The sequence below is a fragment of the Anolis sagrei genome, chromosome 4 (assembly GCF_037176765.1).
Source record: "Anolis sagrei isolate rAnoSag1 chromosome 4, rAnoSag1.mat, whole genome shotgun sequence".
In the NCBI taxonomy this organism is placed as follows: Eukaryota; Metazoa; Chordata; class Lepidosauria; order Squamata; family Dactyloidae; genus Anolis; species Anolis sagrei.
The window spans coordinates 210,697,710-210,717,504 of NC_090024.1; the positions used below are offsets into that span (position 1 = coordinate 210,697,710).

Genomic DNA, 19,795 nt, shown 5'->3' on the forward strand with positions numbered 1-19,795 from the left:
ATCAAACTCTTCATTCCTGCCTTCACAGAAGTAAACCAGTAACTACATATAAACAGTTCCTGGGTTGTTGTAGGTTTTTTCGGGCTATATGGCCATGTTCTAGAGGCATTCTCTCCTGACGTTTTGCCTGCATCTATGGCAAGCATCCTCAGGTACCTCTGAGGATGCTAGCCGTAGATGCAGGCAAAACGTCAGGAGAGAATGCCTCTAGAACATGGCCATATAGCCCAAAAAAACCTACAACAACCGTGATTCCAGCCATGAAAGCCTTCGACAAACAGTTCCTGGTTCAGGTGATATGTGAATCTATAACTAAGGGCGTCCAGACAATCTACACACCAAGTCAAAATTTACAGTTATTTTCTATATCCTCACTTGTTTGAAAGGCATCAAGTTTTTAGATGCTATAAAAGGTAAAGGTAAAGGTAAAGGTTTCCACTGACATTAAGTCTAGTCATGTCTGGGTAGTGCTCATCTCCATTTCTAAGCCGAAGAGCCGGTGTTGTCCGTAGACACCTCCAAGGTCATGTGGCCAGCATGACTGCATGCAGCACCATTACCTTCTTGCAGAAGCGGTACCTATTGATCTACTCACATTTGCATGTTTTCAAACTGCTAGGCTGGCAGAAGCTGGGCCTAACAGTGGGAGCTCATCCTGATCCTCGGATTCGAACCGCCAACCTTTTGGTCAGCAAGTTCAGCAGCTCAGTGGTTTAACCCGCTGCAATTCCTGGTTAATTTTGCCACTTGTGCAAATTTGTTGGTCCTTGAAGACTGTTCATATTTTAGGTTTATTATTATGAGATCTTGATAGTCCAAATATGGCAATTTTTTTTTACTTTTGTGCAAAATAATTTCAATAATAGATGAGGAATGAGCTAAGAATAAGTTGCCTTATTACATAGCTTATCTGATCTTCCTTTAAGCAAGAATGCGCAGTGAAAATGATCCACTAGAACCTCAAAGTATGACTGTCGTTTTACAATACAGCATGAAACATGATGACCACAGAGACTTATCAAAAGAATTCTTTAGTTTTTTACTACTAAAAAGAACCATCCAATTTCTTTAGGAAGAAAATCCAAATTAAACTCTCTAAGCAGCTATACCAAAAAAGGGAAATGCGAAAGACTGCTCCAACTTCCGTACAGTGGCCCTTATTTCTCATGCCAGTAAGGTAATGCTCAAGATCCTGCAAGGAAGACTCCAGCAATACATGGAGCGAGAGTTGCCAGATGTTCAAGCTGGGTTTAGAAAAGGCAGAGGAACGAGAGACCAGATTGCCAATATCCGCTGGATAATGGAGAAAGGCAGGGAGTTTCAGAAAAACATCTACTTCTGCTTCATTGACTATTCTAAAGCCTTTGACTGTGTGGATCATAATAAATTGTGGCAAGTTCTTGGTGGGATGGGCATCCCAAGCCACCTTGTCTCTCTCCTGAGGAATCTGTACAAGGACCAAGTAGCAACAGTCAGAACTGACCACGGAACAACAGACTGGTTCAAGATTGGGAAAGGCGTACGGCAAGGCTGCATACTCTCACCCAACCTTTTTAACTTGTATGCAGAACACATCATGCGATGTGCGGGGCTGGATGAATGCAAAGCTGGGGTGAAAATTGCTGGAAGAAACATTAACAACCTCAGATATGCAGATGACACCACTCTGATGGCCGAAAGCGAGGAGGAGCTGAGGAGCCTTCTAATCAAGGTGAAAGAAGAAAGCGCAAAAGCCGGGTTGCAGCTAAACGTCAAAAAAACCAAGATTATGGCAACAAGAATGATTGACAACTGGAAAATAGAGGGAGAAAATGTGGAGGCCGTGACAGACTTTGTATTTCTAGGTGCAAAGATTACTGCAGATGCAGACTGTGGCCAGGAAATCAGAAGACGCTTACTTCTTGGGAGGAGAGCAATGTCCAGTCTCGATAAAATAGTGAAGAGTAGAGACATCAGACTGGCAACAAAGATCCGCCTGGTCAAAGCCATGGTATTCCCTGTAGTCACCTACGGATGTGAGAGCTGGACCTTAGGGAAGGCTGAGCGAAGGAAGATCGATGCTTTTGAGCTGTGGTGTTGGAGGAAAGTTCTGAGAGTGCCTTGGACTGCGAGAAGATCCAACCAGTCCATCCTCCAGGAAATAAAGCCCGACTGCTCACTGGAGGGAAAGATACTAGAGACAAAGTTGAAGTACTTTGGCCACATCATGAGGAGACAGGAAAGCCTAGAGAAGACAATTATGCTGGGGAAAGTGGAAGGCAAAAGGAAGAGGGGCCGACCAAGGGCAAGATGGATGGATGGCATCCTTGAAGTGACTGGACTGACCTTGAGGGAGCTGGGGGTGGTGACGGCCGACAGGGAGCTCTGGCGTAGGCTGGTCCATGAGGTCACGAAGAGTCGGAGACGACTGAACGAATGAACAACAACAAGCAGCTATCATCTTTCTTAAACATTAGCACTAAGAACATATTTAATTATTGTTGCTAAAAGATAGAAATAGAACTGAGGAGTAAATTTAGAGCAGCAATTGCTTTGTGTAATGCAATACACAATTAAAGCAGACAAAGGAAGTAACTCCACACACAGGCCCTAATTTAGAAGCCAACATTTCCACTGGTGTTTTTGATTAAGCACAGTATTCTTTGCTTCTCTTATGCTGACACCTCTGTTGTATTCAACCGACAGCCATAAACAAAGATAACAACTCAGATCAGACATCTGTTATTTCCAGTTCACATCCCTTGTTCCCTTGTGAGCAGAAAAGTTTACCTTATGCTCTGGGAATCCTAATCTTGTGAAATGGCACCCCCCACAAAAAAAAAAAAACCACAATGATTTGCTGCCACATCAACACAGAAACTTCCCAATTCTGATTACCTGCTTTTTAATAGTCAAGAGTATTGGAAAACTAGCTGCACATTAATGAGTACTGAGCCAGATAAGAACAGATGGGTTTAGGAAGCTGGCAAAATCCTTCCCACAACAAAGCAAGCAGCTGCTGCTTTAACTCCACAAACTCTAAATTAGCTTCTTGGGTAGACTGTATGCAACACGATCATGAGTTCCCTTTCTCTGTTTTTGTTCTTAGTTTCCCTTGTAGAAGAAAGGCAAGAAATTCAACACAGTAAGCACAACTTGGTTGGATTTTACCCTATGCCAGTGGTTTTCAACCTATTTGTACTCATACACTAAGTCCCTGTCCAGTGTCCTTCATGTAAATGGCATAGAGCAGTAGTTCTCAACCTGTGGGTCCCCAGATGTTTTAGCTTTCAAGTCCCAGAAATCCTAACAGCTGGTAAACTGGATGGAATTTCTGGGAGTTGTAGTTCAAAACACATGAGTACAAATCAAACGTCTTTATTGTAAAAGCCTGGTCCAGGGAATCAGAATAAATTATTTGTTGCTGTGTGCCTTCAAGTCATTTCTGACCTATGCTGACCCTAAGGTGAACCTATCACAGGGTTTTCTTGAGCTGAGACTGTGCGACTCACCCCAGGTTGCAGGTTCATTACACAAAACAAAGCGTGCTTGACTGTATTTTCTTATACTGCATTACTTATTCTACTTCCTAAGATACAGAGAAAATAACTATTTATGGCATCATTTGAATAGCAAACCTACTAATTCCCTTTTTCATTCTGTAGGTTTAACTAATGAATGCACTCTCTACTGAAACACATACACACCTACTTACTTACTGGGATTGGAGCCACATGTGGCAAACTTGTCTAAAAGTACAAAGATTCTGGGGTGAAGTTCAAACACGGATAAGCAAATAGTGGGAGAAACAGTATACTTCAGGAGCTCTACTAATGATGTCTGTATTTGAAAATAAGAATAAGGATTTATTTATTTTTTATTTACCACATTTATATCCCGCCCTTCTCAACATCAAAGGGGACTCAGGGCGGCCTTACAAAGGCAATGCCACATATTAATACATCGGGAAATAAACAAAAATGTTAAAAACACAGCATTAGAACATCAATTAAAATCTCATGATCCAAATCATATTCCAGTGCTGGACTGAGTCATCATTATATTAATTTGTAGTCTCATATTGCACTACTCCCATTACTGGCTGAAAGCCTGATTCCAGAGCCATGTTTTCAGTTTTTCCCTGAAGGTCAGGAGGGATGGGACAGATCTAATTTCCCTGAGGAGGGAGTTCAATAGGCGAGGGGCCACCAATGAGAAGGCCCTGTCTCTCATCACCTCCAGTCATGCTTGCGAGGGGGGACCTCACCCAATGATCTTAAACTCTGAAGTGGGTCATAGGGGATAGGTAAGCTGGGCCAGAACTGTTTATAGGTTAAGCCAGCACTTTTAATTGTGCTCGGAAGCAGATTGGCAGCCAGTGGAGCTGACGTAACCGGGGAGTTCTGTGCTCCCTGTACACTGGGAGCACCAGATTGCTTACTCTGGTAAGCAATCTGGCTGCTGCCCGTTGGACCATTTGAAGCTTCTGAACAGTCTTCAAAGGCAACCCCATGTAGAGCACATTGCAGTAATCTATTCTCGATATAATGAAAACTTACATTATTCATGCTATGTGCAGCAAAACACAAAATAGTCATAACCTGGAAAAAGCTAGAGAATCTGTCAATACAGAATTTGTTAAATAGGGTATAGGCTATAGCCCTTTCGAAAAAGATAATTTATAAACTAAGATTAGCACAAAAAAAAGTAGGTCAATTTGATAATACAAGGAAGATATTAATTAGCTTTATGTGTAAAACTAATGGTGAATTCAAAACACCAAATGATCAAGAAAGAATATGGATGAATAATTAGAAAACATATGACAATGATTATATGTAATGGATGAAATAAGAATAAGCAGTAGTATAGAACTGATAGAGCTGTATTGTGAATAATGGGGTAGGGTAGGGGTAGGGTAGGGGTAGGGTAGGGGTGGGGTGGGGGTATAGATCTGGGAATAGATGATGTAGAAAGACAACTGAATTATGTAAAATGCTTTGAAATAAGTGAAAATAAAAAATGAAAAAATTATAGCGTACTTTAATAAAAAAGAAAAAAGATGCTTTAAAAAACCTGGTGGTTTTTCCTTTTGCTTGCCAGTGAACACTGTAATTCCCAGGATGTGGATTTCTGTATTTAGTAGCAAATGTGCTATTTTTGTGTAAGCTTGTGCATCACAAAACACGTACAGATCAGCAGTTAATTGACAAAGAACTGGAACCCTCACCCACTTCATTATTCCACTAACCTGTCCTACGTTGAATGTCAACGTGATGGCATAATAAAAATTTGAGTTTGCGCTTCCTGCGTAAATCCAGAGATGCCATAAAACAGGGAAGAGCAGGGAACAGACAATGAGTACACAGGAAAGGATGAAGACGTTCCGTAGAACTGTAACAAAAAGCAGAGGCATAATTAATGTTTGTTAACTAATATACAAATGAGCTTTGTGCTATATCAGTTGAAATAGTGTGGCAGATACTAATTTAGAGGGTGGTTCCAGAGACAGCTGCTAAAGAAATTCCTCTCCTTAGAATCAATAATTAACTGCAATTCCTGTGGGAAGTGAAAGCTTTGACAGGTTTGTTCTCTACTGATCTCACAGCTTCATAGTTCCCCGCTTTCCCTCCTTAGATTTCTAAAAACAGGTACAAAATAAAATTTACATTTAAATGCACAGTAATGTCAGAACATGACTATTCTAACAAAGTATTTTTATTACTTTATTTCCAGTATTTACATTCAAGTTGAGTACCGTATATACTTGAGTATAAGCCGACCTGAATATAAGCCAAGGCACCTAATTTTACCACAAAAAACTGGGAAAACTTATTGACTCGAGTATAAGCCGAGGATGGAAAATGCAGCAGCTACTGGTAAATTTCAAAAATAAAATAGATACCAATAATAATAATAATAATAATAATAATAATATAACTTCATTTGTATCCCACCCTATCTCCCCATGGAGACTCAGGCCAACTTCCAACATAGTAACAGGCAAACATTCAGTGCCTATATAAACAATGCATAGCTATATATAGATCTATAATTCCATATACTAATTTCACATATGCATTTTCCCCTGAAACATTTGCAAATCCTCTCTCTAGATATGTACATTGGCCTCCCGCAAATATTTGCAAGCCCTATATATCTATATTTATATACATCTATCTAAACATCTTTCTATATAGGATTTGCAAAGACTTACAAATATCAGAGGGGAAAATTCATATATAAAATTATACACACACACATATACAGATATAGGTAACTCTCTCTATATATATTTGGTATGTATATAGGATTTGCAGAGACTTGCAAACATGTGAGAGGAAAATTCATATTAAAATATTGTATACATATAGATACAGATATACAGGTACACAGAAATCTCTAGATATCTATATGTATATAGGATTTGCAATGATCTGCAAACATATGAAGGGGAAACTTCCAAGGGAACAAAAAAAACACATATAAAGTTAATACATTTAGTTACATTAAAAAGGCCAAGAAATTGGGTGGGTTTGAAAGAGAGCGATACAAACAAAGAGGACATGAAATATATCTCCTTTCCCTCATTCCCTCCCTTTTGACTGGAAAAGAAAACACACTGTCAAGGGAAATGAAGCAGAGAGAGAAATATATCATATATTTCAAGCAATGGCTTGAACCCATTATAAGCCAAGAGAGACCTTTTCAGTTCAAAAAAGGGCTGAAAAAACTCAACTTATCTTATTTATTATTTACAGCATTTATATACCGCTTTTCTCACCCCTAGGGGGACTTAACTTCAAGTATATACAGCACTCCTTATTCAGAATTCCAATATCCAAAATCCTACAATAGTCAAAATTGTCCACATAGGTGGCTAAAATGATCCAGTGTACACAAACTTCATTTTATGCACATTTAAAATAATGTTTTGCATGTGTATAAGATGTATATTAAAAATATATTATGTGTCCAGACTTAGTATCCATCTTGATTATATCCATACAAATATACAAAAATCCAAATAACAATAATAATAATAATAATAATAATAATAATAATAATAATAATATAGAGCACTTCTGGTTCCAAGCGTTTCAAATAAGGGATACTAACAAAAGACCTTTTAACAAAATAAAATCCCAAAAAGTCTTCAGAGAGAAAAGCAGGTTATGCCTTGGATCTATACAGTCTAAAATAGATCCATTCAATTCTTAAAGGCATACAGGATGTTTCATGTACTTCCTAAAAATGACCAAATAATGTCATAACTGAAGATCTCAAAGAAAAAAAAAACCTACAACAATTGTTTGTTATGTGTACAATAAAAACTATTTGAACAAGGTATTTCATTTTGAAATTTTCTCTTCCAAAACTGGAACATGGGCACACATTCATTGATTTTCCACAGGTGGATTTACAAAAAGGGCAGCAGCACTTCTGGCCCAGCTCCTGTTCTTCATGAATGGTCGGATATTTCCCTTGTTAGATGCAAAAATCACTTTCTGTGGGATGGTATTGTTTAATCAGTGAAGTGCAAAATCAAACTACTTCAGAAGTTTCCAGGTTTAAACAAGTGCCCTGCTTGGTTGAGATTTTTTTTAAGACATTTAAGTCAAATATATAAATTACAGGTAACAAGTACCATATTAAACATGGCATTCTCCTTCTTTTACATGTAAGAAGAAACTCCTCTTCTAATCCCCAAACCAGCTGTACCAGAAACCAGCTCCACTGAAGAGTGAGCTAAACTGAAACAGGCTGACACAATCCAGCACAGCTTGCTGGTTTTGGGCACACTGCAGGCAATTCACTCCAGGAAATTAAATGAAAAACACTCTATAGCTCACGGTACAGACAGAGTGAATCTGCTGGATCTCTGGCCTCTGTAAATGCAATCTACAAACATACAGACCAAAGAAGAACAAGTGCCAATTGCAAGAGATATAGTTAAGTAATCAGAGTGATGGTTATGTGCTAGACTTCTGATCTGCAATAAAAGCGCTCCTGCTTGATTTAGAGGACAGCCAATATGAAAAAAAAAATTCAGATCCCAAGAATTTGATTGGAAGACTTACACATGTGCTTTACGATAGTTTTCTCCTACTTGAAATCTACATATTCAGAACCTTAGGTGGTTTGAAGCTTCCAATTTTAACATTATTTAATGCTCACTTTTTGGGTGATGGTTCACTAAATCAGTGAACTTTTCAACTCAGAATCCCCTTTGGCCTAAGAAATTTTTATATAATTTTTGTACCTGTAGATAAAACAGATATCAAAATCAAATGTTTACCAGTAACAAATCAGTGTTGCTAAACAGTCTGATTTTTCCTTTTTATGAAGTGCAGCTGAAGCATCTTCTGCAGAGTCCACTGTAAACACTGATATTCAGAAAATTCTGACTGTTGCCAAATTTTTCAGGACCCCAACTTTGAGCTAAGGGGATCCCAGCTGAGGATATCATCAATGGTTTCATCAGCTTCCTTGCACAGTCTGCATTTTTGGTCATCTGCTGATTTTTCAATCCTGGCCTTAATTGTATTTGTTCTAATGGCTTGGTCCTGGGCTGCAAGAATCAGGCCTTCTGTCTCCTTCAGTGTTCCATTCGTGAGCCATAACCAGGTTTTCTCCTTATCAACTTTTCCTTCAATTTTGTCAAGGAACTATCCATGCAATACTTTGTTGTGCCAGCTGTCAGCTCTGGTTTGTGGTGCAGTTTTCTTGTACGGAATCTTTGTCTGTTGTGCTTTGAGAAGTTTCTGATTGCTGACTTAAATTAAAGCAGGTTCTTTCTAGGCAGATAGAGCTGGTCAACATCACTGCAAGGATGTAGTGAATTATGAATGGTCATCAGTTTTCTTGTTTTTCTGCCTGCATCCAGTTAATGATGCCAGCAGTATATCTTATGACAGGTATGGCCCAGGTGTTTATGGCCTTGATGGTATTGCCTCCACTGAGCTTGCTTTTGAGAATTATTATTATCATCATCATCATCATTATTATTCCTTCGCTTTATTTTCACTGAAGGGGACTTAAAGACATTAGAGCTCTCCGGCAGTGAATATCCTGGATTTCAAAACAAGGAACTTACATTGATAGAGGTGGCTCCAGAGTGGAAGGAAAGCCATGTAGAGGGCAATATCTCCTACAGTTGGATAGGACTTGAAGATGGAAATGATGGCAAGCTGAACAAACATGAAGAACATGGGGTGCTCCCTAGAAAAGTAACAAAGAAGACTGTAAGCAATTGCATAATGATACATGTTATGGAAAGCACCGGTTTCACCTATTAAACTTTTTGAGAAATGTTAGGTCATGGCCATATCCATGCAACAAACTCAGGAAAACTAAAACATTTAGTACAAGTTTACACTATTTTGAGGATTACGCCTGAATATTCCACTCCAGCAGAGGTCTTTGCTATGGAATGTTATGTTGCAGCAGAATCAATGAGGTGGATGTTTTGGGATTATTATTTTTTAAACATAAAAGCGTATTTAAAGTATGACTTCTTATCTCTCCTTTAAGAACTCAATCTCTGCCTTATTGCTATCACAATTTTACCATCATACCTCTCACTCAAGCCTAACAGACCATTTCTCCTTCTTGCCATAAGGAAACCTAGTGGCAAGCACTTAGGTGTACAGAGATGGAGTACATTTATCCCTGAGATGGCAGACCAAACTGACTTAAATTACAACCTAACATAACTAAAATACACAACAGCCATAGAGTGTGTGTTTTCATGGACACATATCCCTGTATTTCAGAGAAGATGCAAACTCTTGGATTGTTTACCCCCTCCAAATGAAGTTCCGATTTCTATGCGTATTTAAATCACTATTTTTATGGTAGTCATAAAGCTAAAATGCCATTATTTGTTCCAGATACTAAATTATTTAGAGCGGTTGAAGTAAAAATAGGACAGTACACAGATTCAAAAGACTCTCTCAGATTGGGGGAGTCAACAACAAAATGACAAATGCAGGTTAGTACAAGCAAGTATAAACTGATACAGACCAAGGAGAAAAATCCCAGCTTCTACACATATACCTATGAGGTTGGAGCTGATAGATAACAACAAGCAAAAACATCTTGAAAGTATAGTAGATATAAAAATGACAGCTTTCTGGTAGTTTTGAAAAAAAATGCTTTGTTGGGGAACATTAGAAAAGAAAAGAAACATCCCAGAACCATAACGCCTTTCTACAAATTTACACTGTGGCTATATTTAGATAGTCTCCATATATAAATAGGAATAATATAGAGATGGAAAAGGTGCAGAAAACAGCATCAAAAGACCCACTGTCTTTTGTCTGGTTGAACAACTGATATCTGAAACAAAGGTACTAAAGCAGTGGGATTGGCCGAATGACACTAAATGTGGCCTCATTTCTAGTGCATATGTTATACAACCATTCCCCCTTATTCAGATTTTGTATCCACAAATTCAACCATCCATGGCTTGAAAATATTTTATCAAAAATCTCAAAAGCATTTCTGTTTTATATAACGGGGTGTTGAACTCATTTTCACTGAGGACCACATCCGCTTTATGATTGCCCACAAAGGGCCATTTGGAATTGTAAGACTGTATAAATGTAACTATGTTGCCCTGACATTTCATGGGACACATGAAATGCCATGGGGTCTGCATTCAGTCCGCAGGCCTTGCATTTGACATATGTATTATATAAGGAACACCGTTTTATTATACCAACATATATTTTGGTATCCACAAGGGTTCAGGAATCAAATACCAACACCCACAGTATTTGTTTTCCATCCTCAATCAAGAAACTCCCATGAAGCTATCTCCATTTTAGCCTTGCATACAAACCACTGACTAGGTAAATGTGAGACTGGATCAACTCAGCCAAACAATGCATTTTGAACCGTTATAATTCAGTTCAGTGCAGTTCAAGCTACATTATTTGGATCTACACTGACCATATAGTGCAGTTCAAACTGCATTATTGGACAGTGTAGATCCAGACTCAAAGACCATAACTTCCCTAAGGTTACCCAATAAGCTTCACTGACCAAGTACATGTGTTTCCTTTCCGTGTACTGAAAAAAACAGCTGGAAGTTGACTGACCTGTTATTATGACAGAGCAAAAATGACACCTAGAAATGGAGTCATACCCCTTTGCAGCCATATTCCTTTCAAAGAAGTGGTCTTATAGCGTATGTTGCAATGTACATGAAGCTGGTCTTATAGCGTATGTTGCAATGTTACGAGAGGGAGAGGCAGGAAGTAAACAGCAAAAACAAAAACAACCTCATGAAACATCTTGGCATGAACAGGTTGATCAGTTGCTGGAAAGTAAAAATGTGGCCTGAAAGAGACCAAGTGTGCTACCTTCAAGGAGAGTGGCATTATGGAGATGTCACTACACTGAAATCACAGCAGAGTATCACATGAGTCCCTACCATACTATTCTTAGCTTCCCATGCATGTGGAATGTACACAATGTGGCATGGTTCCAGCTAAGAAGAAAGACTGAAATGGATCAGCTAAGACTCAAAATTAACAGATCAATAATAATGTGGAGTACAGACTCCTCTATACTGATACATAAGTAAAAAATACCCTAGACCTTGCTACTTCTGCGTGGGAGACATGTGTTAAGGCAGGTAAATTTGTTTTAAGGTCCATTCAGTCCCTACTGAAGTAGCTGTTGCCTACCCACAACACTGCTAAAGGGAATTATATTGTATTTTCTTGAATATTACCAAGGGAGAAAATTCTATGTTCTTGCTCCTAGATAGTGGAAACGCTGTTCTTTTCCATAAGAAAACCCCAAACCTTAATTTTAAGCCACTTTCTGGTTGTTTTGGTTCTACTTGTCCTGAATGGCTAGATAAATTTGTGTTCCTGACATCCTAGAGGCAGAGTACAAAGCTCCTCAGCAGCAGCACCTTATTTACATGTGATAATAAGATCTTTTTATAGCTTCTCTTATTTTAGAAATAGGAAAAAGAAAAGGGAGGAGGAGACAGAACTTGACAAACAAAGAAGGACAAACTGATTCTCTTGGATGAATTGGAGGAACTTAAAACTATAAATAAAAACTAGTTGCTTTTGCAACATTGTCTTCTTTCACTTATATGCAATCAGTACTTCCTTGAAATTCTTTGGATTTATTGTCATGTTCAAGGAATGAAGTATTAAAATGAACCAACAATTCTTGGAAATATCAGGAGCTCTTGACTCATCTTTTTAAAGTAAACATCTCATAAGTGTTCATTCCAGCGCACAGGAAACAAACTACAGGCAATCCCCAAATTTTATTGTTGCTCATTCATTCAATCATTTCCAACTCTTCGTGAACTTATGAACCAGCCCATGGCAGAGCTCCGTCGGTCGTGGCCACCCCCAGCTCCTTCAGAGTCAAGCCAGTCACCATCCATCCATCTTGACTTTGGTCGGCCCCTCTTCCTTTTTTCCTTCCTTTTTCCCCAGCAGCATTATCTTCCCCAAGCTTTCCTGATTTCTCATTATGTGGCCAAAATACTTCATCTTTCGGAAACCCCCAATATAGTAAGACTGCATAGAAATTGTTGCACTTCACATGGAACCAGCCTTTATATTCAGTAGCAAACAGGATCAATTATTCTGCTTCACAAAATGTCATCTTGCTGAGCCAGAACATATACCCTTAGGTCACTTATGAGTGAAAGATGGCCATAGGTCAGTTTGCTATAATCTCATCCTGACAGATAAGACATTTAGTACCTTAAATTTTGTTCTTTACAATGTACATATTATACTGGGACAAAAATAGCTCACCCTGCTTTGTGGGTGGACCATGATCTCAGAATTTATTGTGTGTGTCAGGAGCAACATGAGAAACTGCAAGTCACTTCTGGTGTGAAAGAATTGGCCGTCTGCAAGGATGTTGCCCAGGAGATGCCTGGATGATTTGATGTTTTACCATCCTTGTAGGAGGCTTCTCTCATGTTCCCATATGGGGAGCTGGAACTGACAGAGGGAGCTCAACCCACTCTCCCCAGATTCGCCCACTGATCTGTTGCTCAACAGTCCTGCCGACACAAGGTTTAACCCATTGTACCACTGGGGGCTCATCTCAGAATAACCAATGAGAATGCTCAGTTGAGGAACTTCTCTCTCTATTAATAGGTAGCAAAGCAGAAAATGCTGCTTGGAAGGACCAAGCCAAGGCATTATGATGTACTATTGGGCATGTGGCTTGGTTACGTGAGCACCCAGCTTGGTTAACATTTCTACTCAGGATAAAATGTGAGGCAGCCACTTTCCCCTCAGCATAGAAATTGCAGAAGGTCTGCCAACCAAGGACTTTCTCACTATGCAACAGAATAAGAGATAAACCTATTTGTTGTTACTTCTAAAGCAGAGCATCAGATAAGACAACTATTAGATAGTTTATCATGTATTGTAAAATGTCTTTGCAAGAGCTATTGCAGAACCTAAGTGACAAAGCCTGGCTTATCTGTTGAGGGAAATACCCCTTCTCTGGCAGACATTTCCCCCAGTGACTTTTTTTGTTATTGGGGTAGAAAATTATTTGCTAATACCCAATAGTGTTTGGTCTTTGTGCAAATCCACATCCAATTTTTTAAAGGTTCACAACAAATGTTCTTCTCCTAAATTGGAAATAACAGTGGCTATATTTTTAGGATATAGAACCTTTCCTCTTTTTTTCTGGAGTACAAAGGGTCAACTACACAAAACAAATTGTCTGCCTCAAAAAAAACCTCATTGGTTTCTATCTCTGCTTTTTCTACTGTAGAATAGGCTTTCTTTCACACTCGGCAATGAATAAATCATTCACTTACTTTAGTTTCACTGCCAGGGGAATGGTGTAGAAGAAGACATTGATCTGAAACACGCATACAAAAAAGAGGCTGAAGTGCTCAAACATTTCAGCAAAAAAGTACCAAAAGAGGCCAACATTGGGAGTCAGGTCTGGAACAGAAAGTCTGGAATTGACAAAAGAATGTCACAGTTACTGAATGGTCATATAGCAGACTCAGAAATGATTTGTATACAACATAATATTTAAAAGGCACAACGAGAAATTGATTTTCTCAGTGACTCAGTTGCCTCTCCCAGTTAGGCATTTACAGCTCAAATTCAACTCCAAATGTACTCCTGTGGGAAAACACTGACATCTATTGGTCTTAAAAGCAAATTCAAGGAGCAGATAGCATTGCCTAAGGTTAGGTAAATAACAACTATGCATATAGAACATAATTCATTTAACTGGTTGCATATCTTCACTTTCATCAATCTTCTGCACTATGTATTCAGTTTGAAATATTTCAAAATTGTGTGGCTTTTGGCATATTTTTATGCCACAAGAATGTGAAGGCATATTTTTGTTGTTTTAAACTGCTTATTTTATGTTTTATACTTATTATTAATGCATATGGATTGTTGTTTACATGATTTTAATACATTGTAAGCTGCTTTGGGTTCCGTGAGGAGAAAAGCGTGAAATACATAAAGATTTATTATTATTATTATTATTATTATTATTCTCATATTATTTTAAGAAACATGTGTAAGGAAGCACAGGGGAATGCAAAGACATCAATCAAATAATGTAGTTCAAACCCTGATTCTATAGCAAAATATCGCATCAGCTGAGGTTACTTGCTAGATGCCGAAATATTCTTTTAAGAAAAAGCTACCCAAATTGTTTTGCATTATATAATGCACTATCTGTCCACAACCTCTACGATATTAATCACATCTATAAACATCTTATCCAAATATTACTGTATGAAATTTATATTTAAAATTTCAATACAGTTTTAGATAATATACAAATATATCTAAGCTTCTGCTGAACACGAGAGCTTGATTTGGTTTACTGTAATTATTCTCTGGTTTTGTATTATGACCTAACAGTTTAGGAAAGACACTACTGATTTATATGCCAGATAGAACTAATGCAGACAAATAGCTTCTACTCACATGAAACCATAAACAGATGGAATAAAATCCCAAGAGTTGAGAAGGAAGAATGACAGGCAAATAATTACAATCAGACTTCCCAAATACAGTCCTGTATACTGTATGGTATAGAGCCAGAAGTCTTTGTTTTTCATTTTCACTGGTATGAACTGCCGCTAGAGGAGAAAAAAATAGAGTCAGTTTCGGAAATGTCACAATTTCTTATATCTCATGATTTCACTGGTATGAGATGTCCTTATTTTTAAGATTTGGCTTCTTTACTTTTGGTATTGTTAAGAGAAGTCAAAGGACAGTGCATTAATCGAGACAAGAGGCATATAAATGTAAAACTTGGAAATTAATGTATTCTATAGCTAAGAGATAGGACTATGAATCTGGATTTTGGAATACTTGTGTGTGTGTGTGTGTGTGTGTGTGTGTGTATGTATGTGTGTATATATAATATGAGATATTTTGGAGATGGAACCCAAGTTCAAATTTGAAATTGACTTATATTTCTTATTTAATGTTCTCAATTAAGTTGATTCATAATTGAGAAAACACTTGTATTTCAGTAACAAATGTCAAAATGAGTTAATGAAAGTGGAATATACTTGTTTTCTACAGGACCAGCAGAGGGCTGATCCACTGTTAGTATCAGTCCATGGTTCTCTGTCCTTAGAGGGATATGTGATACATGAATAATTAAAGATTCCATCAGCATTTGACTTCCTGAATGACTCAGATTAACATTCACATAAGGACAAACTAGATACTGTCAGCAACCACAACTTGCCTTTCTCCCAAAGAGGCAAGCAAAATGAAATATTTGCAAAAATACAGTTTTTTCCTGGTCTTGGAGGATTCAAGGGACAGGCCTGCCATCAAATGCCTCCTAACAAATTAAGAGATTAGCAGAGCCAAAAGGTTAGTGTTTCATAATTTGCTCAGTGAAGTTGATCAAAAAAGAAAAAAATGCTGTGTTTCAGTGAAGATAGCCTGCTTTCCGATTCTAACCATCTGACTACCAGCTGCCAGCTTTACAAACTGCTAATAGCCCTACCACTGCAGTATAAGTCAATTCATATTTGCTAGCCTTTTTTAAACTGATAGATAAGAAATATATTACAAGGAAGATTTTTTTAAAATTCTCTAGAATATTTACCTGTAATAAATACAGAAGGGCTGGTGCAAACAAAGTGAGTGGGTACAAGGATTGGTATGTTGCTACAGCGAGAAATATGGCACTTAAGAAGGCACTACCTACAAAACAAGAAATCAATATCAATGTAACATATAGTAACTCTAAGATGTTACATATCTAAACAGGATTTTAAAATAGATGTTTCTGATCAGCACAAAAGACAACCTTGAGGAATTTAATGTCCTTAAATACTCAGGACTACTTTGGGCAGACACAAAAATTACTGCTATATCTGAAAACTGGTTTTCAATAAGGAAAAAGCACATTTTATTTTAATAATAACTTTATTCATATACCCCCATCACCATCTTCCCGAAGAGACTCGGGCGGCTTACATATGGGACAAAAGGTTCATAGGGGAAAATACAATCATGAAGATAGGCGGGGCCCAAACCATTTAGGGCTTTGAATTGGGACCGGAAACTTATCGGCAGCCAGTGGAGCTGCTTTAATAGATCAGGCTTCTTGAGGTACGGTAACAGCTGGTGCACAAGCTTTAATTGTGCGAAGGCCTTCCCGGTCACCACTAACACCTGGGCATCAAGCATCAGCACTGAATCCAGGAGGATCCCCAGAATGCGTACCTGTGTCCTCAGGGCGAGTGTAACCCTGTAAAGCACAAGTTGCTATCCTATACCCCAACTGGCTTTGTGATGACCAGTAGGACCTGTCTTGTCTGGATTATGCTTCAGGTTGTTAGCCCTCATCCAGTCCATCACGGCTGCCAAGCACTGGTCCAGGCTCAGTGTCTGGACCAGAGCCAGCGCTGTTTCTATATATTAGAGCCCCAAACCCACAATGTTGATCTTAGTGAACATAGCATCATTAATATCAGTAAAGCTCTCTATGAACATGAAGAGGTGCTCAGTCTTTCAAGGCATCTTGCTTTTTCCTCCAAGATCCAATAAATAGGTTTAATCTAAAAGGAAATGGACATGTGGCTTGTTTGCAACCTCAGTCTTATAAATTCCAAGGATGTGTTTAAACTTCCCAACAAATTTTAGTCAAAACCAACAACTATGGTATTTCGGTAAGAGCAGGTGAACATGTAACAAAAAGGTGATGCTGCAGTGACTTTTTTATTAATAAAAATTAATGGAATAAGTAGTTCACCCTCTACAATATAAAAAGCACCAGAATAATTTATATTTTTAAAAGTCGTGCCAGGCCGTATAATTAATACATAATTATATTTAAAAGAGTTATTAAACTAACCCTACATATCTATAACATGTATCAGACATTAACATGGAATTAAGTGAGGATGTTCTCCTGACAGGAAATGTTTTTGTCATAGGTGATAGTTGTGGATTTTCTTCCTCTCTCAAACAGTCTTCCCATGAAAAAATGCTCTGAAAGGCTGGAAATCCCATTCAAAGAGGTTTTTGGGCTATGTAAATGGCTGCATGAAGGAGGGGTAAGAAAGCCCCATCATCCTGGCAAGATGTCACTAGCATGATGTTGGATTCAGGCCAATGCTTTTAATGGGAATATTTAAATATTGCACCTTCGAAATCATTCAGTATTTTGGCAGAAACATTAGTTTGGATATGAAATAGCTGATGGAAAGCCAGCTGAGTTCCAATTCAACTACATTGAATGTGATGATCTTGTGCAGCTAGGTGTCTTTGCTGAACTGTAGACTGCTTTTGATGTACTTTTTCTCAGCAGACTTAATTTTTTACCCCGTGTGGCTGTATTTTAAGATAGCATTAATGAGCACCTACAATACTGTAGAAAGCAGAAGCCTAGGCTCGGAAAAGCCTCTCAAATTCCCTTCTATTATTTAGCCAAGATCACAAAGAACACCTGAAACCTACAGAGCCAATATACTGTACTTTCAGAACCACAAACGAATTTGGTCTAGTTGGTCTGACATCTCAGTTACAAACCTTCTTGTACTCAGTTGTTACATAGGAGAAACAAAAGGAGATACATTTCTCGAGCAAATTACCTTTTATTGTTGCCAAAATGAAGAATGCAATTACAGCATTGTTGATAGCACAAGTGGACTTTGCAACACAAGACATCACAGTGTATGGATTTAAAAGATAACTGAAAAAGAAAAGACATCCAAAGTCAAAATTTCAGAATGCCCGCTCACTCTCTTTCCTTTCACATTTCCCTTCGGACACACCTCAGCCATCAGAATTTCCTATTAATTTTCATCTTCAGCGGACACAGACCCTGAGTAAAGTAATTATACTTGTGCACATCCATGTCTTGCTGCCATTTTCAACAACAAATGGATAACCATTTGCTTAGAGGAGATAATTGTATTTTTTCACATCTTACTCTATTAAGTACCTTGTTCATTAATAATCCTGTATAAAATAAATTTGCAGCAGAAGCTGAGGAATGAAGAATGCCAGGCAATCACAATTCTGTCATCTCATTTTGATGCCTTATCATCTCAGACTTTAAACTGAAATGGCATTTTTGGGGATCTGCCAATATAAATTTCACTCTTGCAAACAAATTTCATTATTTCTCAGCATAGCAAAAGACAATTACAGGAGTTGAAGAAGGAAAGAGAAACATTTAAGTATAACCTTATTTTGAAGGAGAAAGAATGGGTGCTGCCTTTTGTATAAACATGGTTTGGCACAGGATGAGCTCAGAAGAGTGAAGATGTACTGATTCTGGGAAGGAGAATTACTGGCAAACCAATTATGTGTAATAAAATTAAAGAACGTGATTTTGAAGAAAGAATGAATCTGAATACTAGTTTTATTCCTTTTTCCATCTATTTTCTAATCCCAATTTATTAAGGCAACAGTTTTATATATCAACGTAACAATCTAGAACCTGTCAGATAGCAACTCCCATTATCTCTCACTATTAGCTATGTGCTGGCTAGAGCTGATGGAAATTGCAATACAACAATGGCTAGAGGGCTAAACTTCACCCATTCCACAAATATACACTTATTTTGAAATGTAAGCCTCACAAAACTCAGTGAGTCCTACAACTTAATAAAAATCGAAAGGTATTATTATCGTTCTCAGAGTTTAGACAGCCCACTTGCCTATTATTTCACCTAATAATTCATTTAGGGATGTGTGACAAGAGGTATGCAGCCAGATTGAGGCCAATGAGAAACAGGAGAGGTATGAGGTTCACATAAATATAAAAAACCCTAATTCTGAAAAGCCAGATTGGACAACCCTGCTTCCTTCAAACCCATGAGTACTGAGTATATTTAGCAGTCACAGAATAGGAAAACTGGGAGTGAGGGGAATGGGATGGCCTGCTGACTGTTGAGTATATTCAATAGCAAAGTGGGACTAAGGAAGGATGTTCTGAATCTAAGAAGGGAAAATCTGGACATGGAAAATTGATTTCATTGTCTGACCAGACCAGGCTTTAGATGTGCACCAGATCTGAAAACAAATTCAGAGATATTTGGGATCCAGCCAAGGAAAGGGGAGTATGGTATCAATAGATGACGAATCTGGATCATTTTTTTTTTAGTGATGAGACGCTAATGACTGGTTATTATAGTAATTGTGTACTAACTGTGTATTAGATTAGGATATTAACTGTTTTATATTGGTGCATTGAATTTTGCTGTGTCCTGTGTCTTGTGAACCGCTGTGAGTCGCCTCCGGGCGGAGAACAGCGGTATAGAAGTAAAGTAAATAAATAATAAATAAATAAA

At 38.1% G+C, this 19,795-nt stretch overlaps 1 protein-coding gene across 1 annotated transcript in view; it reads right to left on the reverse strand.

The window, feature by feature from the left end:
• The window catches only part of PIGU (phosphatidylinositol glycan anchor biosynthesis class U), a 37,773-nt gene that overhangs the window by 8,014 nt on the left and 9,964 nt on the right, over window positions 1–19,795 (reverse strand). The window contains exons 6-11 of the mRNA XM_067468145.1: window positions 18,089–18,189; window positions 16,096–16,193; window positions 14,952–15,106; window positions 13,808–13,951; window positions 9,077–9,201; window positions 5,231–5,373 (exon numbers count right to left, since the gene is read on the reverse strand). Of these exons, the coding sequence (XP_067324246.1) occupies window positions 5,231–5,373; window positions 9,077–9,201; window positions 13,808–13,951; window positions 14,952–15,106; window positions 16,096–16,193; window positions 18,089–18,189 (766 nt within the window). The remainder of the gene's footprint in view (window positions 1–5,230; window positions 5,374–9,076; window positions 9,202–13,807; window positions 13,952–14,951; window positions 15,107–16,095; window positions 16,194–18,088; window positions 18,190–19,795) is intronic.